Consider the following 27718-nt stretch of genomic DNA (forward strand, 5'->3'; position numbering starts at 1 on the left):
TTTGCTGACATTCCCAAGTGTGCCTTCCCAGCAGCCCAAGGACAGTTTCCACTATTGCATTAATCTGATGAATCCCGGATATGCTCATTAACTTATTCACAGTAACACAGCCAGAAAATGATGGGCTCAGAATTTGATCCCTGAAGCATCTTTCTTCTTTACCACTACTTGGCACGACTCTTCTTTCACACAGAAAGGGGATGACACTACACACAGAGGTTCAGGACTTGTCCAGCCCAGGCAAAGCTGCAATAAACAGACACCGGGCCTGAATTTCCCTCCAGCTTGCTCCAAGGAGAATGCTCCAGCCAGCCCTGCACTTATCTCCCGGGGGCAAGAATTCTCAGCTTGTTTCCTGGGTCCCCTCGGTGGGTGGTGGGAGCTGGGCACAAAAGCAGGAGAAAGGTAAAGTTTTTGCATGTGAAAACCACCCCCCACCCCCGAGGAGCCGTGTCACACCGTATGTCACCGTCATCAAAGGGGCTGTGCGTAAACCTGAAAAACCAAACGGACCTGTCTGTAGGTGTCACTTATATCACAAGGCTACAGGTGCCTTTATTTCTACCGTCCGCTGGTGCTGGGAGCGCGCCTGCCTTCTCTTGCCTTGAAAGCCTTCTGTCTGGACCTAGCCACCACTTGTCTTCACGTAAGCAGCTTTTCTTTGCTCTTTTGAATGAATTGGAAGGGGTGTCGGGGCTCAGAGACTCAGCTGGGGCCTGGGACTGAGTGTCTCCAGCTCCCACAGCAGCCCCTCCGTGAGGCAGTCAGAGTGCCTCCTCCTCCGGGGGTGTTTGACTCAGGCTCGACTGCTTGCCGGAGAGATTTTTGTCTCCTCGGGGGAAGGTGGCCACCCACCTCTTCGCCGGCCCCCACTTCCCCTTGGTTCCACGAAACCAAAGGCAGCTGAGAGAATGTGTACAGGCGCTTAAATCTCTGCCCATCCTTCAGCTGCCTTTAGGAGGGAACCGGATTCTGTACGGATAGCCAGCTCAAGAAAAACCCACCACTTCCCCAAACCCTGACCTCACCTCTCAGATCTTTGGGGGACAAGTTGCCCCTCTTGATACCGAGAATGGTATTCTTGCAGTTTGAGGCATTTTTTTAAGGAGGTTGTACAAAATAGTTTAAAGGAATCTCATTTGGCCCTCTCACAACCCCTTGAGACAGAATGCTTAGCCAGAAAAGAAGTGGCTAGGGTTTTTTTCCACTGTATTCTCAAACCTTATCAGCGTGTGCGTGCGGGGAGGTGAGGGGGGGAATTGTGCGCATTCGCCCCCTACTGGCAGCAACTGGAAACACACGCTCTCCCGCATCTGCGAAAAGGTACTAGACTTTCAGACAGAAAGGGGTCCTAGATCATTATGTAGTTCGTCTCCATTTTACAGATGGGACAACCCAGGCACTAGAAGGCCTGGTAATTTATGGAGATGGCTTTGTGTTGTAGCCCAAAGACTCAGACCCAAACTGTTGCTTGCTCATTCACACGAAAAGTTTAATTCTGCCTTTGTACTCTCGGCAAGGGTCTTTCTATGATTCAAGGTATTTGGGACCGCAGCTTTTACGGACTGATTGCCAAAAGTCTTCAGAACGAGACTCTTTAGCTACTCGACCTATACTCACTGGTTTTATTAAATCCTCGAGACGCTCGGAGTGTGTTAAAATGTCCATTTTAAGGATGAGGTTATCGGAGATGGTTACAGAATAGCAGACCAGGATGGAGGGAAAAAAAATCAAAACTTTTAGCATGCCTGCAAGAAAGTCAGAGGTTGCAGCAGGCTGGGCAGTTAGGAACTGTGCCCTCTCTTTGCTTGCTTTGTGAGTACCACAAACAATATTCATTCCTCAGGTCTTTAACCTAAAACTTGTAATCTTCACATTGAAGCCCACAGCTTCCTTCTGTGAGGTTTAAGAAAAAAAATAGCTAAAAAACAAACAAATGAAGTCCTAAATAAGCTAAAGAAAAATGAAGAATTACTCAATAAGGCATCGGTGAGTTGGTTCCCACAATGTGGTGGCTGCTTTCAGAACAAATACTCAAGTACCCAGCCCACAAGCCTTACTTTGCTGCAAGTGTTGAAATATCCTCATTGAGCCCTCTGCCGCCGCCCTTCTTAAAGAGCCCCGAAGGTTGGGAAGTTAACACTCCCTGTCCATAAGGCTCTGGACGCAGTGGACATCTGGGTGTCATGGCGTGTTAGAAAAGAAAAGGCATTTCTCAACTCGATCTCACTGCCTAGATGGTAGAATTGTGGAAGGTTTTTCCGCTGTCTCCCTTTCCTTATTTTGCTCTAGTTTGGCCTTGTTCAAAGATGTTTTGACAGAGAAATAGCCAACGCCATAAACCGACATTCAGGAGACAGAAACATGAAGCTTGCCTCCAGTTTGAGGCTAGCCTGATCTACACTGTAAGTCCGTGCACCAGAGAAGGGGAGGGGAGAAAAGAAGTGGAAAGCAAAGAGGAGAAATGGCCAACGTGTAGATGCTTAATTGGGTAGATATTTGGCCACATGCCCAAAATGACCTTGACGATCTCGGCTAGGGTCAAGGAGGAATTTTCCCCCTCTGACAAATTGGCCAAGGCTGGGTAGTTTGCACCTTCGCCCCACTATAGCCATTATTTTTGCCATTGGTTTGTAAGTGGGACAAAAGCCCATGGGCCTGGCTTTTTGGCTGGGTGGACCCTACGTGTACACGTGGTGTGTGAGGCTGCTCTGAAAGGAGATAGAAAGTTGCTGGAGGCTCTCAGTTCCAGGCCTGCTCTGACTCACTCCCAAGGTGCCTATAATCAGCCTTCTCACCAGTAAAAGAGAGCTCATTTGATTCCACCACCTTAGGGTGATCACACCAATCTCTTTCGTACCGATCATGCCTTCCTCATGAGACAGCCAGGATGGTAATTGATCTGGGGGAAACTGCTTCCGTCTGTTGTTGGTCTATTGAAAGCCAGGGCATGGGAGTGTAAGGAACCTGGCTCGATTGTCCAGAGGAGCATGAGAGGGAAGGAGGAGGAGGGGACCAGACGGTTTCTGGGGCTCCAGGTTTAATCCGAGGTGGTACTGGTTGTGTTTGGAGTATTCGGCGACTTCACCTAGCCAGAGTGCAAATGGTGTCAATGTGTTCGCACGTGTGTACACGTGTCGGGTTTGGAAGCATTTGGCTGATCGGTTGAGAAGCTGCAGAAAGTCACAGAGCCGGGGCTGACCTTGAGTCCATCTCTCGGTGTTTTCCTGTCGTGTGTGAAGAACTGAGATCTAGAGAGATGTAAGAGGCGGGATCATTTCTCAAAGTTCAGGGCTCTTTCCATAATGACGAGCCAGAGGATGGCTAGACTAGCAGGCCCAGGAACCTTCTAGTATCCCCCTTTTAGTCCTGTGCAACGCTGGGCCTCCCTAGCCCAGTTCTTTTCTGCCTCGTTCTCATTATCACACACACACACACACACACACACACACACACACACACACACCAGCGCCTTCTGTCACAGCCATACCCATTGAGAACGGCTATGCAAACCCAGACCTGGTCTTTGCGTATTGCTGGTCCAGAACCTTCACTGAGAAGAGGGCACCACACTGATTATCCACCTACATTTAAAAAGAAAGAAAAAAAGAAAAACAATCAAAATGCTCACTTACTACAAGCACCTTCCGAGGCCTGGAGAGAAGGGACTGCTGAACACAAAGCCGTCTTTATTCCTGGACGTGCACACCTAGTGCATGCTGGCTAAGTAGCCTGGCCCTTTGTGGTGAGCTTAGACTTAATAATGCCTCCTCTCACTACAATAGCAAAGCAAAAACGAAAGAAAGAAATGTTCGCTGTTCTCATAAAAGACGCCCCCCCCTCCACAAAAAAGCAAGAAATAACTGGAAGGAAAACAGCATGGTAAATGCGGGAGAGAGCCCTCTATGCCCTAATGGGTATAATTTGCCATAAACGGAATCGTCGCAGTGAACCAGATCCATCGTTGTGTGCAGTGCTGAAGAGATTACACATCAAGAGGGTGCGCTAGGTGGAGGCGGGGAGGGGGTTAGAATCCTTAGAGGAGGGGAACACCCTACTGATAAGATCCAGTTCAATTTTACCAAATAAGCTTTTGTTAAATACTAAATGTCTTCCCTATGTTAGGCATAGATGAGGAAGGGCAAAGTCAAGGTCAGGGTTAATCTTCGGAGGGTGCCCCGTAGTCTTTGAAGACCTGGAGACTGTGTTCTGTTCTCTTCCACTGGGGCCACCTCTCCTTTCTCCATATGCTGTGAAGGCGACGTCAGTGGTCTTCTTAGCGTCCAGCCCAAAAGGCGTGAGACTCTTTCCGTCCTCTGCTCACACTTAGAAGACTTTTCAGATGTCGAGTTTAGAATAAGCACCATGCACAGTCTTAACCCTCCCCGACATCCACACCCTAGATACAGACTCAAGACAAAAAGCTGGCCATTCCATGGGAAAATGAGGGCCCAAACCCTGGAAACCTTGACATCTGATTGATAGGCTCCCAAGTGAGATCTATGGCTATGATAACTGCTGGGCCCATTAACCCTGTCAGGGCATCAAGGAAAGGGCTTCCTAATTGGTACCTGGGGAACATACAGGAGTCTGTGTGTTCCCACAGGAAGGATATCCAAGAGTAAGAACAGGAGCTCTAGTTTTTCTTTATTCCCAGCGAACAGCTCTTCTGCACACCGAGTGGTGATTGTGAGGGTAGATTTGTGAGCATCTCAAAAGATCCCTGTGACTTCTAGTTCCAGTCTATAAATATTCCTGGGATGGCGCTGTACCTTCAGAAAAGCTAACAGATCACATGGGAAACTTAGGGCCTCCCTCCAGCTCAACCCTGCTGTGCATCGGCTGTGTGACCTTGAGCAAGTGACACAGATTCCCTGGGTCTCCATTTCCTTCCCTATCGATAACAGAGTGCATTCTCCAGCCCTGGTGCTCCAGGACTAGCAAAGCAGGAGGTAATTCTGCCCAGAGGTTGGCAAATCCCTCAAAGGGCCAGGCAGTAAATATTTTATGATTTGCTGGCCAAAAGACAAAAATCAAGCACGCTAAGTAAACATGTGTTTCAAAATCTAAAAAGATTTCTCGAGTCAGGAAAAAGAAAGAAAGGAGCTATGGGCTGGGCTGGCTTTGGGTTGTCGATAACTCGAGTTAGGTGGTGCGGGTTTTTTTTTTTGTTTTGTTTTGTTTTGTTTTTGTTTTTATTTTTTCCGGAGCTGGGGACCGAACCCAAGGGCCTTGCGCTTGCTAGGCAAGCGCTCTACCGCTGAGCTAAATCCCCAACCCCTAGGTGGTGCGTTTTTATGTATGCTGAAAGAATATTCACTTTCCATCTATAATGACAAGCTTTAAATATAAAGTTTATATTTAAAGACACATTCGTTTTAAAACTAACAAACAGAAAAGAAAATGACTGTTTAAAATTTTCAATTCATTGTATTTAGAGAAGCAAATGGATTCAGTAAAATTACCTTGGTGACGGGCAGTAAGTAAATAAATAAATAAGTAAACAAACAAACAAACAAACAAATAAAACTGCAGTTCAGAGGACACTGTACCAAATGATGGAGAAGCTGTCGTGCCTTCCAGTTCTATCTGACAGTATCCCTGGACACAGCATCTCGTTTTCATCCTGGTGTTTATCAATGCTATCATTTTGAGCTGCTGTGTCCTTCCTGTGAACCGGGTTTGAACCAGTTTATCTCATTAACTTTATTTCAAGAATTAAAGAAAATGATGTGAACAGATTAAAAATAATTAAAAACCTTCCAAACATGACCCCCACACACACCGAAATTGCCGAAATACAGAATGAAGCACAGGAGTAGTGTTTGGTTGTATGGGACACAGCGAAGGGGAGGTTGTCAGGGCAGAACACAGCCTTCTGTCCAGTCTCAGCCAGATACCTTTGCTTAAGCTCCCCTCCTATCACCACAAGGTGCCAGGGGAGTGAAGTGCAGCAGTTAGGATCAGGAACTTTCCAAGCTGATCCACTGAGCTGCCATTCGAATTCCATCTCCTGTCGGCTGGGTTGTCTTGGACTTGCTGCCTGGACTCCCAGAGCCCCCCATCCTTCATCCATAAAACAAAACCTTTCCCGGCACCTATTGGAGTGGTCGCTCTAGGGAAAGCTCTAGAGGACTCTTCACACACCTGGAGCAGGGTATACTGGAACATTCAGAATGCCCCAGTGTCAGGAATGTACTAGGGTACACATCCTGCAGACACAGAGCTCCCAGGAGGACTCAAGATTGCTCCGGCATATTAATATTGGTGCAGGGTGTCGTGCAAATGTTCACCAACATGTACCTACAAATTTTCCTAATAAATTACCCATAGCTGTAACATGCTGTTATATGTGTGTATGTGTTCATATGCACATGTCTAATGCACACAAAGCTTTACAACGTCAGTTCAGGACTGGTTTTGCTGGGAAATAAGATTGTGGCAAACACAATTACATGCTAACACATAGGAACTTTCAGAGCTGTCCGACTTTAGCATTCTAGATAGAATCACATAGGGCAATGCTTGACTCATTTTCCCAAGAGCACTTTTAAATATTATATGTCAGAGTTTGGAAAGTCAGGCATGAACAGAGAGAAAAAATGTCAATAAAGAGACAGGATTGTACAGTCCAAGTCTCCATCCTCAAATCCCAGCTCTGAAACTTTCTTGTTATGTTTCTTGGGCAACTGTCTCAACTCCTCTGGCTCAGTTTTCTCATAGGAGTGATGGAAATAGACAGGATGTGGTGAGGACTATAGAATACCATCTGCGTAAAGCACCTGATGGGAGCTCCTACCTTCTGCCCTTAGATAAGGCTCATTCAGTCAGGAGTTCTACACCATGAAGCTTCTGGAAGCTTGTACTCCGTATGTCCTCACAGCCTCTCTAATATTCCAGGGTGATGTTGGACTCTGTAACCCATAGCACCTTCCTGCCCAACGCTTCCTTCTGTGACCCCCTGATGTCTTGGACCGATCTGTTCAACAATGAAGAATATTACCCTGCCTTTGAGCATCAGACAGGTACGTACATATGGGGCTTCCCATTCAAGAGCAGCAGGGCTGGGATCAGGCTGGATGCACGGATCTAGGGCAACCCAGAAATGTCAGCATTCAATGCAAATGCTGGTGGAAAGCCAGGCAGAAGGAAGTACAGGCTTGTGCAGAAAGAAGGGCTTTAGAGTCCTCTCTCCTACCTCTTCCTAGCAAATTCTGCAGCTTGCTTCAAAGTAATGTTTAATAAACATGGTTCCCTGCCCATCCTAAGACCTCCTCCCCACCCTTCTCTCCCTCTTCTTCTCCCTGTCCCTCCCAGTGCTTAGCTCAGTTTTCTGTACCTAAGCAGTAAGCTTGAGGTTTTATATAAGTTTCATTACAGAGGCAGGCCAGCTGAGCTTTGCCCCAGAAACCCTCTGAGGCCTCCATGCCTAATAAGTGTTTGGGTGACTGCACATACCAGCACTCCTCTCTCTCTCTCTCTCTCTCTCTCTCTCTCTCTCTCTCTCTCTCTCTCTCTCTCTCTCTCCCAAACACACATGCACACACTAAATCTCTCACTCTCAGCTGAAAGACCTATCAGGTTTGTCCAACCCGTGGTCTGCAGTCCATGTGCAGTGAAGGATAATCATAAACGTGCCCCAGCACAAAAGTCATACACACTCTAAGACAGTATGAGATATGCCATTTGCAATATTTTTGTAAGTCAATCGCCCAGTTCTAGAAGTGAACTTGGCAGCTGACAATTCCATGTCACAGTGTTGAAAGCGAGGATGTACCTGATAGATCCCTGCATTTGGACTTGACTCATCTGAGCACATAGCACAGTCCTCCTGTGGTCCCTCCCAGGAAGTACCTGGGTTCTCTGAAAGATGATATAATTCACCTTGCTCCCTCAAACATGAACCTGAAAAGAAGACAATGAAAGCTTCAGGGTGTTCTGTCCTGTTCTCGGTGCCTGCATTTCCAGATGACATTGGGGTGGCAGTCGGGAGATGCATTCCTGCTGTCCTGGCAGCAGGAGCAGTAGCTTCTGCAGTCAACAAGAGTCTAAGCTATGGTTCCATGTGACCTTAAAGTGAAAAATAGCTTTGACACTGGCTGCCCCAGCTTATCCTCTCAGGCCCCAATCTCCCCTTTGATGGGCAAATGATGAGGCTATAGGCGGGAACCAACAAAATGCAGCTAGGGTAAAAGAAAGTGCAAAAGTGAATGGCTGTGCTAATAATGTTTGTCCAACAGTATGAACGTACGTCATCTCACTGAAGTGTACAATTTTAAAAGATTAAAATCGTCTTTGATTTGGTATGCTTTGCCCCAATAAAAATATAATCTGTTAACAGAAGGCACTGTCAATGGAATTGACCCTGTAACATAATTCTGTACACCCTCAGATTCTTGGGGGGCAGCCCTCCACAGATTGAGGCCTTGGCATTTCTATTAATGTAATGAAAGGTGAGACAATGTCGCTGCCCCAGCAGTGTCTCTGAATCCTGCATCAGGAGACGTCAGAAACATAAACTTCTCTCACCACTGTTTTAATAAACTAAAGTATCTCCATCAAGAAATGAGGCCAACGAAAATAAAATACCCTCATTTCTTTCCTCAATCAGGACATCATCAGCCAGAGAAATGACAGGATCTGAGTTTTCTAAAAAACTATTCTCTACCAGGAATAGAGCTGGGGTAGTCAGGATACCCTGGCCACTTCCCCTAAATCATGTCTCCTTGCTGCCTCATAGATCTCCATCTTGAATCACACCTTGTCTAGGGAGCTATCCTAATAAGAACTTCCTGTTGGTATATGCCCAAGTGATGACATTGCCACTCACCAGCCAGTGACATCCAGCAGGCCGTTTGACACATTTTCCTTCACCAAAGTATATCCACTCCCGAAAGCTGGGAGTGTAAAATAAGAGTTAATATTATCAGGCATTTGGACACGTGCCTGGCACTTGTCAGATGCTTGCCTCACGGGGACACCGCACAACTCCTAGAGAGGCAGAAAACAGCCATTGCCTTCCTCTCTCCAGTCATCAACCTCGACCTCAGTAGTAACCCTCCCAATCTGGGACTGAGACCAAAGGCAAAGGAAGGGAAGGAGAAGTAAGGTACTCTCCAGACAAGTTTCATCCAGGACAGAGTGGATGTGATGTTCAGCCTAGTAAAACCCAGGTGTTTTCAAACTTTGCGAATGACTTCAGCCGAGAAGGCCTGAGCCTGTGCCCTCAGTGCACTCACCACAAATGAGTCTGCACTGCTCTTTGAAGCAGGACCTCTGCCTGACTGCCCTTGGAAGGGCAGAGTCACAGATTACAAAACACACTGGAATTTTATTAATTCACTTTGGCCTTGACCTCAGCTTTTTCAAAATAAAGAATTGTCAGTTAGATAATTTATTCAGTAGAAATTCTGTACTTCACATATGTAATATAGTATGAAATTACACACACACACACACACACACACACACACACACACACATGGATTTTTGAGGTAGGATTTCACTATATAGCCCTAACTGTACTGGAGCTCACTGTGTAGACCAGGCTGGCCTCCAACTTCGACTAACTTCTAAAGAGTTCTGATCTTACCTCTACTTCCTGGAGCTCCACCCTGGATATCCTCCTCACCACACACCTCTCCCCTGACCTTCAAAATGGCCGACATGTGGTACCTCTTCACTTTAGGATCTTGCTCATGCTTTTTTCCACAGCAGAGCTTTCTAGACTGAGGAAGCCATAGGGAACTAGTTCCAAGAGGGCCCTCAAGTCTAGTATAGAGTCTGGGAGGCAGTGGAGAAGACTAGATACTACTGGCTCTCCCCTCTGCACCCCCACCATCGGCCATATTCCTCCATTTTCATTCTGCCTAGCTGTTATTAAGGTTCAGCTGTAGGCAACACCTGTATCACCTGAGTCTAGCCACTGTGCGACTGTATCACAGTCCCTTACCTACTGTGTGACTTTAGAAAGGTTGTCTCGTGAGGCTTCCATTGGTGCCATGATGGAGGATCTTGTCAAACGTGTTGAAAGAGCAGGAAAGAGCACAGCGTTTATTTAGCAGGGTGACTGGTACACAAGAGAACTCAGGAAGTACAACAGCTGTTGGACCAGGTGTGGTGGTAAACACCTTTAATCCCAATGCCAGTGAGGCAAAACCAGGTTGATCTCTGTGAGTTCGAAACCAAGATGGCCTACAGAGTAAGGTCAGGACAGCCAGAAATATAGTGAGACCCTGTCTCTAGATAGATAGATAGATAGACAGACAGACAGACAGACAGATAAAAGAAAAGAAAGGAAAAAGAGAAAGAAAAAGAAAAGAAAGAGAAAAGGAAGAGGAAACATAACAGCTGTGATTACTCAATGTGAGATTTTACTGCAAGGAGAGCTTTTTAAAAGAATAGGGCCAAGCCATCCTAAGTACTAAAAATCAAAGGGGAAAGCATTTAAATCACACCTGGGCTTTTCTAAGAAAGATTCGTGTGCTGGGCACAGAAACTCAAGAGCACATCCATGGGTATGGGCCTAAGAATTCCTAAATCTAAACTGGAGGACAAACACAAATCATTCAAAGACCTAAGCAGAGTCCCGTAGCAGAAGTTGTGTCCCAGAGAAATCACTCCTGACCTCTGCTCTGTCTGCCCACTGAGGCCTAAGGAGCAGCCATGGCCATCACAACTCAGGGCCTGGCTCTCTTAGCCTCTCCCTAACTCTCCAAGACACTTTGAAGACCCCTAGCCAGTCTTCCTCTTTTCTCAATCCAGTTTCTTACACTGCTCATGGTCTATGTCATTCCAAGGTTAGGACAAGAAGCCAAGAGAGGTTATAGGATGGGGCCAGCCCAGCCACGAGAGGAAACCTGGAAGCCATTTATCACCACAGGACTTCCCCCATAAAGCCCTTCTTTTCTGTGCCAAAGCTGCAAGCGATGGTACCCTACACTACGCGCGTCACTCACCACCTCTCGACGATGTTGCCCTGGGCGAAAAACTTTCCCAACTCCCTATGCTAATAAATCATGCTAATTATGGTCCCAAGTTGTCTAACTTGGGCTTCCTCTAAAGCCAACTGTCTGTCTGTCTCTCCCTTTCCCAGTCCTGAATCTTCTTTATTCTGGTTGTTCCTTAACCTGAGAATGAACACAGAGAGCTGGGCAGCTCCTGTCCAGTATGGTATGAACTTTCTAATCCTGGTGTCCCTACCTGGAGCTACTTCCGGCTCGGGTATCACCTCCCTATTCTGAGGGCCCTGAAGGACATCAGTCCAAAGAACTTAAATACATCCGACTTGATAGCGTCATTTGTGAGGGCTCCCCCAGAATCAATGAGAACTCCTCTAGCTCCTCAGTTTTTCTTCCCAAGGCAGAGCTGACCCTCAAGTGCCCTGACCCACTTCAGACTTCAAAGGAGCTGGCAAGGCCTGCTGCTTAATAGTGGCCTCTGGATTCTGCGTCAAACTCTCCGGACATAGGATGCTGGCTGGCCTCATCTAGGACCCTGGGCAAACAGGCCTTACAGCAAGCCTCTCCCAAAAGTTCAGTGTGCTTTGTAAATGAGAGACAAGACAAGGAAAACGCTGTACCTTTCCAGACAATAGGACCCAGTAAGAGAATATAATCTTATATAACTAGTCCCTTGACTATGCCCCTTCCTTCCAAATACTCGAAGGTTTTTTTTTTTCATGTCGTTTGCTGGAAGCACAGGCATTGGTACCTTCACCTCTCCATCTTCTTTCTGATTTTCCAGACCTAAGTTATAGACAGACAGACAGACAGACAGACAGACAGACAATAGATGAACATGGATATGTATCAATCTACCTGCCTCCATCCAAATCTTATTTTTGATATGTGCACCCCACTTGGTTCTCCAAGACCAGGAAATGTGGCATGATGCAAGATGTCCACATGGTGTCTAACGACCTTACTAATGACCACTGTGACCCTGGAGAGGAACCGTGTAACCTCCCAGAACCTGTTTCCTTACCTTGAGGTAAAGATCATAATCACTGGTGATCTGGTAACACTTACTGAGGACTGGTGGGCTAAGAAGGGGGGATGGGAAGGAGCTCTTTTAGCACTCCTGATTCAGGGAGACCAGAGTTTGACACCTGGGGAGGAGGGTGCTGTGAATCCTTCTGGAACCTTCTTAGAAGGGCACCGGAGGGGAAGATTCTTTGAGAGAGTGTGAGCTGCTGTGGTTCAGGGAGAACAGGAGGAACTCAAGGGTCAGAGGAATGGGGAAAGAAAGTACCTTCAGGCAGAGAGCAGGGAGTGACACAGGAGCAGATAATAGAGGCCCTGGGGCAGGACCCCTCCCTTCCCCTGTGGTGCCACTGACACCTTTTCCCTCACCCTATAGCTGAGACCACAGAAACACTCCCCCACCCAGTCCCTGCGGATTCTGGCTCCCCTAGTCCTGCCTCTGCATCACTGAAAACAGCCATTTCCTCTCAGCTCTGGAGACTGTGAGAAAGGCTTTTGCTAACAGGAAAACCAGCCACTGTGTAGCTGAGCCCGTTGCCTACAAAGCCTGCTCTGTAAGTGAATTCCACCAAGGAGCCAGAGAGCAGGGCACTAGGCCAGCAACACCTTCCTGGTGTCAGAACTGACCTCTCACCTACCACTTCTCTAGATCCTTAAGGGGAAGAAACAATGTAGTCTTCCTTCCAAACAAAATAACCGTGCCATAGAACAGGAGAGAGGAAAGGAACAGAGACACAGAAAAACCTTTCCATGGAGATAAACGTGCTGTGTGCTACACAGCAGTGCACCGATAGCCATCTCAGTCAGGCCCCAGCGCAGGACCAGCAGCCAAAGAATGTCAAGGATCATAAACAGCTCCCATCAGAATACCAGGAACGTCTAAAGACCTCTTAGGTTTACTCAAGCCAGCAATCAGTAGATGAAAAAGCACAGACAGAACTCAGGAAGGGTCTGTTTTCTCAGGAGACCCTGCTCTCTGCCAGGAACCAGCCAAAAGCCTGATCAGCCAGCTCCAGCCAGCAATGGGGGAATCATAGAAAGGGTAGTTGGGTCAAACCATTCCCTCCATGTTTTCAACCATCAGGCAGAGGCTATAACACCAGCACTCACCAGCCTGACAATGCAGGTTCTTCTGTGCATGTGAATGCAAAATTCTGGTTAAAGGGCTGGTGATAAAAAATTTTTGCAACACGTGTGAGGTCCTGGGCTCAGTTCCAACCCCAGCAGGGGAAAAAAATGGTAAATTTTTTTAAAATAAAAGAAGTCTAGGATTTGGGTACCAAGAGACTCACCAGTGGGAAAAAAGATTTCTAGGAGGATTCTGAGGTTTAGAGGGACACTATTTCTATCTTTATGAAATAACCCTGTCACACCTATGAGGTAGGACACGGGAAGAATCCAGCAAACCGAAGAATGCCAATCAGGGCGTGACGCCTCAAAGGCTACAAGAGGTATTCCCCAGTGGAGCACAGCTGTCTCATAGCTGGGTTCAGGAGCAGCATAGCTCATCTAGGCACAGAGGCAGGGGGTGGCAATAGCAATAAAGCCAGTGGCTGTGGTTTGTCCTAAGGAGGTCACGCTCTGTAATCTCCACAGCCTGAGCCAGTGACCTCAGCCTAGCTCTGTTGACTTGCCCCACCCCCATTCTCTTTTGCTCTCTGCCCACCTCTCTCTTCAGATGCCATTTCTTTTCTGTGCTGATCCTCCAAGGATGAGCTCAATGAGATGAGAGGAATGAAGCATTCAGATCGCAGTTCACATCCCACCTTTGCTGACAGAGGGATCTGAGGGAAATGATTCTCCTCCGATAATCCCTGAGTTCCTCGTCTATCAGGGGACAAAGGCCAAATATGGCTATCCACCATGAATTCTTCCCAGGTGATTTGTAGCATCACACAGCGTAGGTGGATAGCAGTAACATCAATAATATCGTTAAAGCATATGTGAGCTCGTTTAACCTGTAGAACGAGTCTGTGATATGGGTGCTATAGACTTCTCCATCTCATGAAGAGAGAAAGTGATGCTCTTATTTATTGGATGGATGGACAAACAGGTTGGTGGATGGATGGATGGATGGATGGATGGATGGATGGATGGATGGGGGCCTAATGGATTGATAAGTGAGTACTTAGATTCGGTGGTGGCTACAAAAATTATTTACATTGGAGCTGGGGATACGGTTCACTGGTAAAGTGTTTGTCTAGGCTGCATAGGTAGCTGTCAGCGATCGCCAAAGAATCTGACCAAGTGCCAGGTAAAACACACACACACACACACACACACACACACACACACACACACACAGGTGCGCACATCTATTCTTATGCCTGCTATTCTATCTATTTCTGCTTGAAACATTGAGACAAGGCTGTTGAACACGTGGACAAGGTGCAACTGGACCTCCCAGTCTACAAGACAGGACAGCACCTACAACTGAGTCCTTTGAAGGAGTAGGTAGTCTGAGCACAGGAAAGGATAGAACTTAAAACACCACCAGGAACACAATCATATCAGTACAGCTAACTCCCCCATGACTTCCTTTAGCTGTTATGGTAGTCCATGCTCTGCCACACTATGAGCGATATCTAACCAGACCAAGACCCTTATAAAAGATGACCGGAGGCTATGCACAATAGGTAGCCATTATAGCGCCTGTCCATTAGTACACACTCGGTTTCAGATAGAGTCTAACACAAAGAAGACATCTAATAACTTTTGAATTGATTGGTGATTTCCTAGACACCGGTCTCCTTACATTAACTCCAACTCTATAACAGCCCTGTAGGTCAAACATATCATTCCCATTTTAACAGCTTTGGAATCAGAGGCCTAAATATCTGTGAGCCTTACCCAAAAGACAGGTGGCTAAACCAGGGTTTGAACCAAGGCCTTCAGAACTCCTGAGTTTTTATTCTTGGTATCATGTTAGGTGGAGAATCTTTTTGCTTTCTTTCTCTAGTGTACCCATCATAGTAAGCACCAGAAAGAGATTTAGTAATTTCCCACCTGCCAATACTCTTTCTGGCCCCAACAGTCATTCATAGAATCCCATCTCCCTGGTGGTCTCTGCAGAGAAGGTAAGCTGGATCCTTGTCGGTGCATGACAGACCCAGAGCCCTTTCTGAATAGGGAACAAAGAGGCTAACATAACTGGAGTATTCTTTGGGGGAGCCCTTAGTAATCCTTTACTTCTCTGTGCTTTGAAGCAGCCTGTGATTCCTACTGGACATCAGTGCACCCTGAATACTGGACCAAGCGCCATGTCTGGGAATGGCTCCAGTTCTGCTGTGACCAGTACAAGCTCGACGCCAACTGCATCTCCTTCTGTCACTTCAACATCAGCGGTCTGCAGCTGTGCAGCATGACGCAGGAGGAGTTCATTGAGGCAGCCGGCATCTGTGGGGAGTACCTGTACTTCATCCTCCAGAACATTCGCTCACAAGGTCAGTATTAACAAGCCTCAGGAGGAGGTCCTGGGATTGGGACCCAATACCCCATAGGCGCTTCCCTTACCCTGACTGTCATAATCAGTTGGTATCAGTGCTCAGTCAAAACCTCTCCGTAGCCAGAGATTCTACCGATCCAGTGTTGAGAGTTTAGCCAAAAGAAAAGCAAGAACCAAGAAAGCAAGTTGGGTAGGTTTTTTTAAAAGAAAAGTAAAACTCAAAGCACACATAAGGAAGTCTACGCTGAAAGCCTCAAATACGGATGTTCAAACTAATTAAACCTTGAAAGGTGAGGGGGGGAAATGCGTTCTGCTTCATCTGACTAAGCAGAAAGGAAGACAATGAAATAGACCTTTTCTCTTCCTATTTCCAGCGGAGTCCATAAACTGCCATTCTTAGTACATTCCTTCCGGTCAAGGATCCAAGGGCCAGAAGGTGGCGCTAGTAGCGTGGTCGCCATGAGCATGCGCTGCTTTCTCAAACTAGTAAGCTGTGTCCCTGTGATAAAGCAGCTGGTAAACGAGGCTTCGTGCCTTTGCTCAGCACACAGGCCTGTTTCCCAGGCAGTCGGGGCAAAGTGAAAACTTGGAAATCAGAAGGACCCACCGTGTTACTGATACAGTCTGGGCCCTTATATACAGAAGCCATAGGATTCTTTCTGCCAGAAGCGCCCCCTGTCCAAATCCCCAGTAGCTATGTCAGCTGGGAGGATTGGTGACCCTCCCTGGACTTTGAAGGATTTGGTGAATGATTACCTGGCACAACATATAAGTACACCAAGTAGCAGCTATTGTCATTAATATAACCAAGAGGCAAAAACAAAACAAAACAAACAAACAAACAAAACCAAAGTAGACACATCTATGCTTCTTTACAAAAGAACTTTCGGAAAAGTCAGTTTCTCTTGGGAGACAGAGAAAACAGGATGTTCCCTGCCACTGGAAAACCAAACTGACTGCCGGTCCCTGCTTTACAAGGACGCTGTGTGCAAAGAAGAGATTCCCATTGGGGCAAAGAAACCCCAGAGCACCTTCCAGCTCTGGGCATCTACCCCTTCCGTTTGTTTCTCCCATCATGAAGGACTAAGGACAAGAAAGCAGAGGGTGGCAGCCTTGGGCCAGAAGCTGTCTGTGCTTAGCGTGTGCACTCCCTGAATCGGGATAAGGCTGAGTAGGTCACAGCCAGTCTGGGAAAAGGAGCCTGGAACTCCACTTAAAACTCCCCAAGAGGCAGGTATGGTTGTACACAGCTTTCAGTCCAACACTTAAGAAACAGAGGCAGACAGGTTTCTGTGAATTCAAGGCCAGCCAGATCTGTATAGTAAGTTTTAGGCCAGCAAGGTGACAAGATAGAGTAAGACTCTATCTTTAAAAATAAAAATCTCCCGAGAGGACAATCTTGCTAAAACTTCCAGGGTCATGGAGTGGGTCTTATTCCACCTCAGAAGAAGTCGAGGTTGCATTGCTACATTGCTACCGTGGCCAAACACCAAATTAACCAAGTTTGTCTCAAGTCCCAAGTGACTCCTGGGCTAAGGGCTTCCACAATGGTCTCCTCCTTTCCCAGATAATTTAAGCTCAAAACTGGCTTTAGAGATGTTCTACCGTTAAGAGGACATGTTGCTCTTCTGAAGGACCTGAATTTGACTCTCAGCAGCACCCACATGGGGTTGAATCCAGCTCCAGGAGATCCAAAGTCCTCTTCTGTCCTACACACACACACACACACACACACACACACACACACTTTGGTATTTTTGAGACAAGATCTGACTCTGTAGCTCTGGCTGTCCTAGGACTAACAGAGATCTGCCTACCTCTGCCTCCTAGGTCCTGGGTTTAAAGGCATGTGACACTATATAATATCTGACCAATAAGGAATCCCTGAGTGCCACACCAACTCCAACAATGGGACTTTAAGTCACTCTTTACGTCTGAAAAGTATCACTCTACCAACCTGCTCCATTCTGAAGTTCTCCCTCAGTGTTCCTCAGTCTGCGTACATATGCATCGTGACCAGAGTTTACACTCCAGCAGTTTGCCCAGGACACACTGGGCTCACCATTTATCCTAGAGTTATCACCAGTAGAGCTGTCCTTCATTCTGAGGTTTCTCCATTTGAAAAAATATATATTGGGTAACTATCCAGCTTATGCCTTGTGTACCTCATAGTCTGGGGCTCTGCCAGAACAGGATAGAGAACAAGGACACTTCAACCAGGGGAGGTTTTAGAAGGGCCTACAGAGCCCATCTGAATCATCTGAATTGGTAGCTGTAGAAAGATTTAAAGGTCTAGAAGCGTGGAGGCACTGGTCATGGGAAGGAAAGGTCAGGGGAAAGACTGGGGTCACAGAATGGCTTCTATAGGGTAGGACAAGAAGTATCTTTCATCAGTCCCTACCCTGTTGTACTTGGCCCTTTGGCCAGAGTGTTCCGACTGTGTTAGTAAAGAGATAGTAGTCTTCATGTTGGACAGCAAGTTAAGAAACAGATCATCTACTGACCTGACCTGGAAATATGATCTCAACTCCAGCCCAGCTCAGCATTCTACCGAGTAAGGTACCAACTCGGTCTTCCAAAGAACTGAGCATTCAAGCAGAGCTCTTGCCCTTTGAGCTTCTTATCCCTCTCTTCTCGTTGGCTATCACATCACAGGCATTCTGATCTCCAAGGATTACAGTCAGAAACCACAGGCCCAGGGCCAGAAGGGAGTTGAGTGGGTATTAAAGCTCATACTCCACTAAGACTGACCAATGATCCGGAGAGACAGTGACTGGCAAAACCATGCAGACCACAGCAGTCCAGCTCAGTTCAGAGCCCAGATTTCTTGGCTCCTAGGCAATATTCACTCTCTCAAGTTCAGTCAGCAGATCTATGGAGCCTTCTGCAATCCCTGGCACCCGTTGTTCTTCTTAGGTAACCTTTGAAAAAGTATGATGCTGTTATATTTGGCTTCAGGGTGGCTTAATAAAGGCCAGATGGTGTCCAAGTTTCTCTCTGGAAAGAAAACAAACCTCAGAGGGGAGAGTCACTTCCCTTCCTCCAAAATCTCCTCTCCTGGTCTGGCCAGACCCCAGGATTGCATGGAATAGTTTGTGAATCTTTCTTTCCCATTTTTCCCCAGGTTATTCCTTTTTCAACGATGCTGAAGAGACTAAGACCGCCATCAAAGATTGTAAGTATGACATTCAAACTGCCCAACACTGTGCCCAGGCTATTACTGGCCACTTGGGCTTGATCCTGATTTAACAACCACACTAGAAGGTTGAAGAACCAAAAGCAAGCCAAGAGAAAGAGTAGAGAGAAATGGGTTAAAAGAGTGTGATGGGGAAAGGGGGTCCGTGGGACAATAATTCATGTCCATGGAGCCCCTGTCCTCCTCAAGACTTTCCCTGTCTATAAAATATCAGGCCCCTTCAGGGTTGGGGTGGGGTTAAGAAGCAGTGGCTTTGTACCTGGTAAAGGGCCTTGTAGGTGCCCACAGTGAGGATGCAGCAAAGCCAGAGCCCATTAGCCTTGGCACCAATGACTTCCAGCCATCAGAGGCCTTCTAGTTGCTGATATTTCAGAATGATCTGAGCCCATTGATAAACCATTGATAATTAAAGGATGGTGGAGTAGGGGGTCTCAAATGGCCCACAAGCCTAACAATTAGTCCCATTTCATGTCTGGAGATGGAGGCAGGAGAAAGGAACTGTGGAGCTTCTGTTTTTTTTTTTTTTTTTTTTTAAATTATGTTCTTTGAGAATTCCATACATGTGTGTGATGTATTTTTATCACATCCACCACCATACTCCATGTCCCCTCCCAGTTTCATGTCTTTTCTTATCTATAAAACATGATCTTATAATGCATATAATGCATGATTCCAGCTAGTGCTACCAATATGAGTGCAGGGGTGTGGGCCCATCCACCGGACTGTGGGCTGCCTACCAGCACATGCCACAGTGCAAACATTGAGGTCAGAGAATAACTTTTAGGAGGCAGCTCCTCCTTCCACTGAGGGTTGCAGGGGTCAAACTCAGCTCCTTGAGCTTGCACAGCAGGTACACTTTACCTTCAGAGCCAACTGGCTAGCCCAGGTTTGATTTTCTGGGGGGGGAGGGGTTTCCCCCCTTTTCCTAAACTCTCAGTCAACCGAGGATTCAGGTTCTTGGACTTCTGATTAATGGAGGTTTTGTAATTTTTGTCTTTTGGTTTGGGGACAATAGTGCAGAAATAGCCCACTTCAGTTGTAAAATGGTTCCCTTCCATCCAGCCCCAAGGATCCTAACTGGTCTTACCAGAAAGAAGGAAGAAAAGGTTCAGGGAAACAAAGACAAATGCAGGGTCCATATGGTCCTGAGTGTCATTGAGTTTTCCAAAGCAATAGCCACTAGCCATGTGGGCCATACATAAGATTAAATAATGTTAAAATTCAGATCCTCAAGAACATTAGTCATGTTTTAAATGCACAGTCACAGCTGGCCAGTGGCTGCCATATTGGATTGCTGGCATCTCCCATCATGAAAAGTCCTGTGGGCCATTATCAGTGGAGAATGAGTCTGTGTCTGAGAGCTGGACAAGGGCAGACTCACAAGTAGTGGAGTTTGGGTTTCATGCCGAGCATGCTGGGAAGCTACTGAAGGGTTGTAAGTGTTGGAAGGGTAAAGTCACAACCAGATTTGAAGATTTCTTAGACTGTTGTGTCTAGCTGGGAACCTAGGGTGCTGATGCTGGTGGCCCAAACCAGTAATGGTGCAGAAGTGAATAGAAGCTTCTAAAAGTGAGGGTGGTGGGGGAAGGCTTTGGGTAAGAGTGTTTAGAACTCACGGAGATAACCTTTCCTCCGATAGCTGCTGCTCGAGGCTCTGATCCATGTGCCCCGACCCAAATAGGCTCAACTTCTAGACTGAGCCTAGACTTAAGGTTAAGACCACCCAAACAGCAGGCCCCCAGCTCTGATTCCACATCCAGGACACCTCCTGAGGCCTGGCTCAGGCTTTCCTGCAGCCCTTGGGACCATGTTTCCCCAAACAGAAACTCTAATATAGAACTTGATGGGCACAAGGCAGTAAGAAGTCAGCAATTTGATAGCTTATACAGTAAGCCTGTCCTAGAAAACACAGACCATACGGCCACAGAGTCTATGACCCAGGCAATGTTGCATGGTCCCAGATATCCTGGAAAATGAAACCAGAGACTGCCTTCCAATGCTGATGTGCCAACCTGAGACCACAGCGTAGTCAAAGAGAACAGGACCCCATCCTGGAGGCTTTGATAAAAATTGATAGCTATCATTATGTTTTTAAAGCACTTAGCTCTGTGCCAGGTATAGAGCAGGGAATTCTGGATATATGAGCTCACATGTACTCCCCATTTCCATCTGCATCTGAAGAAAACTGGGGAGCAGCAACTTTAGAATAAACACAGACCTGGGACTGATGTGGACATACACACACGCATGCACACATGCATCGCTACCCCTGGGCCCTTCTATTTCTTCTTCTCCCCACTCAGTGGAGATCCAAGGTTCCTAGGACTTGTCTAGCTCTGAATCTAGCTTGATAGTAATCTATAATGGGGGATCTTCAACTTAGTTCCTACCAAAAACCCAGAAAGCCATGAAGCCATCAAAACTGGCCAAGCAGAAACAGTTCAGCCCTTGATTTTTTTCCTTCTCTCTCCACCCGTCCCCTCCCTCCCTGAAATGTCAGTAGAGACCACACTGTACCCAAGGACAGAGCTTATGGTTTGAGTTCTTGGCTGGTGACTGCTGCCCTTGAGCCTTGGAGTCTCTCTGTGGCGTGCTAGTGCGGGGCTGGGATTTTTGAATGGACTGACAGTGTGATGAGCAGCAACGAGCTTGATTTTGAAACCCTGTCACCAGAGCTCCATCCTAGCTTCTAGAGGACACCTGGTTATAATCTCACGATAATAAACTTAAAAATTTAAGTTTCCAGTATCAAGGACAACCAGGCCTGTCCAAACCTCAGAGACAGCAGTAGGAATATGCCTCCCCTCACGCCACACCAGGTACCCCAGCTGCTTGGGTACGGTTGTTATGAGGCTGGTGTTTGCAGACGTGCAGAGCTCCTTCAGGGTACTGCAACGACCCAACAGCTCATCTTAGCGAAGGGTTTGATCAGGCGTCTGCCTGGAGATAGGCAGTAATGGCTTCATCTCCTCTGCCTAGCCTCTACCTCAACCATTAGATTAGAGAGGGGGAGGGGAGGGAGGGGGGGAAGGGAGAGAGGAGAGGGAGAGGGAGGGAGAGAGAGAGAGAGAGAAATTTGGAACCTTCTCAACCCATGAGGGACTTCAAAGTCACCTGACCTGGAACAGTAGGAACAGAGAAACCTGACCAGATGGACAATCTTTATGTCTCTTGTGTAATCCCTCTGCTCTGTGCCCCGCCCCCATCACACCAAGTCAACTCCATGTGGAGCTCAAGGGACCACGGAAATGAAAAGCTTGCCCCTCCCCTGGCTCTCCTTGTAGTCCAGAGAAGACTTCTTATCTGCTCATGGTCAGCAACTCATCTTTGTTTGTTCTCACGGCTCCGCTTGCTTCCCACCCTCACCCCCACAAAAGATTCAGTGACACAATGGGGAAGTCTAGAGATAGGGACAGACACACGGCACAAAAAAGCCAGTGATCACTGTTCAGACCATTTGAGGTACGTGCTCACTCGGTGCCTACCAAACACCCCCGAGAAGGACAGGACCTGGTGGTGGGTGTCAGCTCCGGGATGGAAACACCGTACTCAAGTCCAGCTTCACAAAATTCTTAACCTCTCTGGGTTTCAAACTCCTCCCTAACAAAATGACAATAATGTTAGCATTGTCCACAGTTGCTAAGGGACTACGATGCAGAGTATGAGGCCTCTAGTAAGCACTGAGCATTTGCTAAAAGGCTCCAGAAGCATAAGCTTTAGTGGGGGAAAGGTGAGGTGGGTTTTAAAGGGAGAAGAAACACGCTGTGATTCAAGAAACGCATGGGTGATTTTGGACCTCAAGGCACAGGGCGGGGGCTCTAGCACAGGACATGGGTGCTCTAAGATCTCAGAGAGGGGGCTCTAGCCCAGGAGGTGGGCTCAGGGGAGGCTTCTGAAGAGATCCTGTGGAATGAGAGTCTGCTGAGTAGATGTGGTGAGTGAGGAATGTGCAAACGTCCTGAGGCAGAGGCAAGTCGCAGCCCACTGACACCAACGAACCTGGGATGAGGGAAAGTAGGGGAGTGGAAAGAGACAAGGCTAGAGGGCTGGGTGAGGTCCTCAGCTTCATGTGACAGGCTTCATCCTGGTGACACTGCAAGACATTCACTTGGGGAGGGATAGGATCCAGTGGCACATCACACAGGACACCCTTTCCTCCCAAGGTCACATGTCCATCCCTTTGTCCCATCAGTACATATCCTAGACTATACGGTCAGCATGACGAGTGTAGTGCAGAGCAGAGAATAACAGTTATTTAATATCTGCCTTGTGCCTGGGAGGGAATACATAGGTAAAGACAGATCCTGCCCTCTAGTGGACACAGACCGCAATGTGTAGGCACTCAAAGGCAATAAAGACAGGGAAGTAAATGTGAGATCCTGAGGCCCAAAGGCAGTATGTGTGATTAGAATTTGCATAGTGGGAGGAAGTCACCCTGGAAGGTGAGATGAAGATGTGACTACCCAGACAGTCAAGGAAAGGGCAAAGAGCAGCTGCAAATGCCTCACGGTGGAACGTGCCTGCCTCTTGAGCAAGAGCCCATGTAACTCAAGCAAAGTGAGCCCAGAGCTGGAAGAATAGACAAAGATTTAAGGTGAGGCAGGTCTGGTTCTAAAGTTCTTTTTAAAATTCATATGCTTTGAGACAATGCATGTGGGTATCTCAGAATATCAATTAAAGCACAATAATATGTGATTCAATTTAATATTAAATTAACTCTCTCTTCATTCATGAGTTCTCATCTCTTTGTTTTCACTGTGTCCCTTCCAATCTGCTCTCCGCACAATCACAAGAGGGATCTTCCAACCGTGGGTTGCTGAGATAGGAAGGTATCTCGGTAAGCAGTTTGTGTAGCATGAATGAAGCCTAGGGTTCCAGCCCCAGCACAGCATAAACCGGAAGAGGCAGTACATGCTTGTATTCCCAGCACTTAGTGAAGTGTGGAGGGAGGCAGGAGGGTCCGAGTTCAGGGTCATCCTAAACTACAGTGAGTTCAGCATCAGTGTGAGCTATCTAACAGCCTGTCTCAAAGAAGGCAGGGAGTGGGAATCTCGGATTTCATTTTAATATAAAATCTCAAACCACCCCCCGCCCCAGGCTCCAAAAACATGGCCTGCCACTGTCTGCAACTTACATGGGTGCAGTAGCTCCTTCCACCCTCACCAGCCACAGGGTGTGCAAGCTTCCTAGGTGCTCTATGATAGAAAGGACTTCATGGTCACTGCCCCTCCACCCAAAACGCTGCTGCTGCTGCTGCTGCTGCTGCTGCTGCTGCTGCTGCTGCTGCTCCTCCTCCTCCTCCTCCTCCTCCTCCTTCTCCTTTCTCCTCCTTCCCCTCTTCCTTCTCCACCTTTCCAGCCCCCCTCCCTCTCTCCTCCTCTCCCTCTCTCCTCCTCTTTCTCCCTCTCTTCCTCTTCTCACTGGTTCACAATGGAACTGTCTCCTCCTGTGAGCTCCTCCCTCAGAAAGAAGCCACTTCCTTAGCTCATTCTCCATACAGTGTCATGTGTTAATCACATTTGAAGCAACAGGTGATTTGTCTGTTTCACCCAGGTTTCACCCGGTCACGTGAGCAGGGGCTGTGCCTGTGTCTTCTCTCTTGTATTCCAGCAGGAGCCCAGTATGCACTTACGGCAGGTCCCAGGACTGAGCACATCCCACCCCTCCATCTCCTAACCACCCTAAAGAGCCTCCTGCCACAAAGGCTGGCGGTTAACGTCCATTCTTTGGGGTGCAGCTTGAGGCTCCTCCACTGCCACGGGTCCTTCTATTTCAGATGCTGATTCCGGTTGCTTGAAAACAAGTGGCATCAAGAGTCAAGACTGTCACACCCGAACAAGTAAGGGCCTGGACACCACTTCCCTTCCCCGAAGCGGTTCACCTTTGAAACTAAGTGTTTGAGTGGGACCAGTCCCTTCCCCAGGGAGGCAGTGGAAGTGTATCCATGATTGTTTTCATATATGTGATCAAAATCATGGCTTTCACCTGGACACAGAACTTTAAGAATTAAAATGTTCTGACGGTGTTCTATTACTGAAGGAGGGTTTTATTTTTCCTGATCCACCCTGTGGCCTTCTCATTGAAGTACCCAGGGGGAGAGAATAAAGGGAATGTGGGGAATTGAGAGGTCTATGAACCTTTTGCAGCACCAAGAGATCTGCCCGGGGCAGAATCTAGCCATTACCATGCATTAAACCACGAGATCGTCAGCTCACGGTATAACACAGGTACCTTATTACACCTTTGCCACCTATGGCAATGAAAGAGAATCCGGCATTTCCAGATCCAGGAAACCAGGGAGTCATAGCCCAGATGGGTCTTATCCATGCCCTAAAGGCACAAGAAAAATACCAGCTCCCCGTGATAAATGAACTGCAGGGCAGCCATCTTAACGCACCCATCAGCAAGCTGTGAGCTCCTGAAAAGCCATGGGGCTAGTTGGGTAAATCTGGGTCTCTGCATGGGGATTTTACTAGTAGTTTATCAGAAAACAGACGTGTCCCAGCTTGGTAAGTCTCCATGCAGAGCACTCCAAGTGAGAGTTGTCCCGCCCAGCAACATTCCCACAGGTTAATGTTACCTCTCTATCTACATACACATAGATATATATGCCTATAATGTATATGCATATACATCCTTCCCTCCCCACGGCCTTTCCGCATTTCTCATTTCTTTTTATTTTTTTAAGGTTACAATGACATCATTTCTCCCTTCCCTTTCCTTCTTCCTCTCCATACAGTCCTCCCCATTCTTCAAGTCCATGGAATATATATGTGCATATATATATATATATACATATATATATATATTCCTAAATATAACCTGTTCAGTCTGTATAATGTTCCTTGTATGTATGTGTTCAGGCCTGGCCATTGGGCGCTGGACAACCATTTGGTATCCTCTTCCCTGGGAAGGGACACCTCTCCCACTCCCATCATTCCTCAGTCGCCTGTAGTTCTTTGTGTAGGACCGAGGCCTCATGGGCTTTTCCATATCCAGTTTGGCCTGTTCATTGGTGTCTTCTTTGTTCAGCTTATGACCAGGCAATCATGTTGGTGAAGCTTCATGGGTATTGCTTCTGATGGATGCTACTAGGAGACACAGTCCCTCTTTAAAAAAACAAAAAACAAAACAAAGCAAAACAAAACAAAAAGACAGTGTAAGTGAAAGCTAACTTTATTCTGCTTCTTCCTCAAAGGCCTCCAAAGTTCTCACCTGTGGGAGTTTGTCAGAGACTTGCTTCTGTCTCCTGAAGAAAACTGTGGCATCTTGGAGTGGGAAGACAGAGAGCAGGGCATCTTCCGAGTGGTTAAGTCAGAGGCCCTGGCAAAGATGTGGGGACAAAGGAAGAAAAACGACAGGATGACGTACGAAAAGTTGAGCCGAGCCCTGAGGTAAGCGAGCAGCGTCAGGTGCCATGAACCTGCAAAGACAAGTTATATAAAATAGCTGGCCAGAGAAAACTGCACTCATTTCCCAGCTTCCCCCTCCCCCACTTTATATGAAAGGGTTGTGAGCTAAACCTCGTCTTAGTTTCAGGTGGGATTATGGGTTGTAAAGTGACCCTCCATCCTTTCGGGCCTTGGCATCATTCCCTGGGGGGATCACCCTGAACCCTAGCCACCGTTTGCACAGACACACAAACACTTGCTGAACTGACTGTGGAGAGGTGCGGTATTTAAAGTGTCTGGGAAGGGTTTAAGTGTAAGTTGATAACAGGGTGTGAAAATACCAGGGGAGCCAAAGCCCAAGCTGTCACCTGAGTGGGCAAGGAGTGTTTATACGCTGTTGTTTTCCTGTGTTGCGAACCTTCCCTGGATTCCTTTCTTTTGCTTGCTTTCACAGATACTACTATAAAACGGGAATTTTGGAGCGGGTTGACCGGCGGTTAGTGTACAAATTTGGAAAAAATGCGCACGGGTGGCAGGAAGAGAAACTATGATCTACACCGGACACCAGGCTCACTTCATGGATTGCTGTTGTTTGAAACAATCAGACCAAACCAGACATTTGAAAGTCTTCCTCCTCCTCCCCCCTCCCCCCCTCTCCTCCTCCTTTCCCTCCTCCCCCTCCTCCTCTTCAAAACCTACAAACACACTGATAAAATTTCTGCGTGTCTCAGCTTACATTTGAATTCAGTTGTTGTCTATTGGGGTGATGGCATCAGCCGTTAAGCAATGGTCTTCATCCCTAGGGGGAGGAAGGGATGGTCTTGTGGCAACTTGGTGGGACATTGTTTTCTTAATGAAGTGTTTGGAGCCAAGGTAGCCAGTGTTATGGGTGCTGTTTCAAAAGAGGGCCCTGTTACGCCGTTAAGGACACATGGTCCTCCCATTCCAGAGGTTCTGAACGGTCAACTGAGGCAGCTCACCCGTGGTTAGTTTTTAGGAGAGGATGAGATGTACAACTTCCTTACTTTAGGTTTGAAGTTATCACAATCATATTCCATAGAAATTTATAATAAAAATAAAAAGCTAAGCCACTAAACTGGGACCTAATTGGATATAGCCTAAGTTAGTAATAAGTTTCTTAGCCAGATCACCATTTTTGACCACTTAGCCACAGCCACTTAAGCCATGGCCAATCCTTCTGAACTTAACATGCTTGTAATTAGTCACATTGGGACTGAAATTGTCGCCCCCTTCTCCTTACTGGTGGCTAGTGTCAGATCTACAGAGACCAAGTCAACACACATGTGCATTCATTTCTAAATCACTGCAGTGCCTATGATTCAAACTGTCAATGTGTTCAAATCAGAATTTATTGATTCTCTCTGAGGCTAAGATGTTAAACCTTTACAGAGCAGAAAATGTTCTAACAAGCCACGACAGGAGAACATGTCAATCTCTTTCCTGACTTGTCCTGATAAATACTCAAACATCCCAACATATTCTCTTCACAAAAATAAGAACAGTGAATTTACATCAATAACTGCTCATGGGTTAAAGTCTGCACTGACATTTCCTCGTCTGCTGTTGGCATACACGCAAGGTGTTAATGACCTGCAACATGGTAGAGTGCCCTGAACCCTAACTTCCCCAGAGCTGGGACTGTCTAGCGACAGGCACTGAATAGCAATGCAGGCTGAAGACC

The 27718-nt window shown here is 47.1% G+C and overlaps 1 protein-coding gene across 2 annotated transcripts; it reads left to right on the plus strand.

Moving 5' to 3' along the window:
- Positions 1-558: 558 nt before the first annotated feature.
- Elf5 (E74 like ETS transcription factor 5) lies at positions 559-26654 on the plus strand. Of its 2 annotated transcripts, none has more exons than XM_032902244.1 (7): positions 559-646; positions 6901-7025; positions 15191-15427; positions 18554-18604; positions 24402-24464; positions 25824-26019; positions 26471-26654. In XM_032902244.1, exons 2-7 carry the CDS (start codon positions 6905-6907, stop codon positions 26565-26567), a joined length of 765 nt encoding a protein of 254 aa, XP_032758135.1. In that variant the 5' UTR covers positions 559-646; positions 6901-6904; the 3' UTR covers positions 26568-26654. The 2 variants fall into 2 exon arrangements, with proteins under 2 accessions (XP_032758135.1, XP_032758136.1); XM_032902245.1 differs by having other exon boundaries at positions 15194-15427.
- The last annotated feature ends 1064 nt before the right edge of the window (positions 26655-27718 follow it).

The sequence above is a fragment of the Rattus rattus genome, chromosome 5 (genome assembly GCF_011064425.1).
Source record: "Rattus rattus isolate New Zealand chromosome 5, Rrattus_CSIRO_v1, whole genome shotgun sequence".
In the NCBI taxonomy this organism is placed as follows: domain Eukaryota; kingdom Metazoa; phylum Chordata; class Mammalia; order Rodentia; family Muridae; genus Rattus; species Rattus rattus.

Bases quoted from the DNA above. Each gene is read 5' to 3' on its own strand.
- Elf5 (XM_032902244.1), top strand. From the start codon at position 6,905: ATGTTGGACTCTGTAACCCATAGCACCTTCCTGCCCAACGCTTCCTTC. The intron at 15,428-18,553 runs GTCAGTATTAAC...ATTTTTCCCCAG, and splicing joins CCAGAACATTCGCTCACAAG to GTTATTCCTTTTTCAACGAT. The intron at 24,465-25,823 runs GTAAGGGCCTGG...TCTTCCTCAAAG, and splicing joins AGACTGTCACACCCGAACAA to GCCTCCAAAGTTCTCACCTG.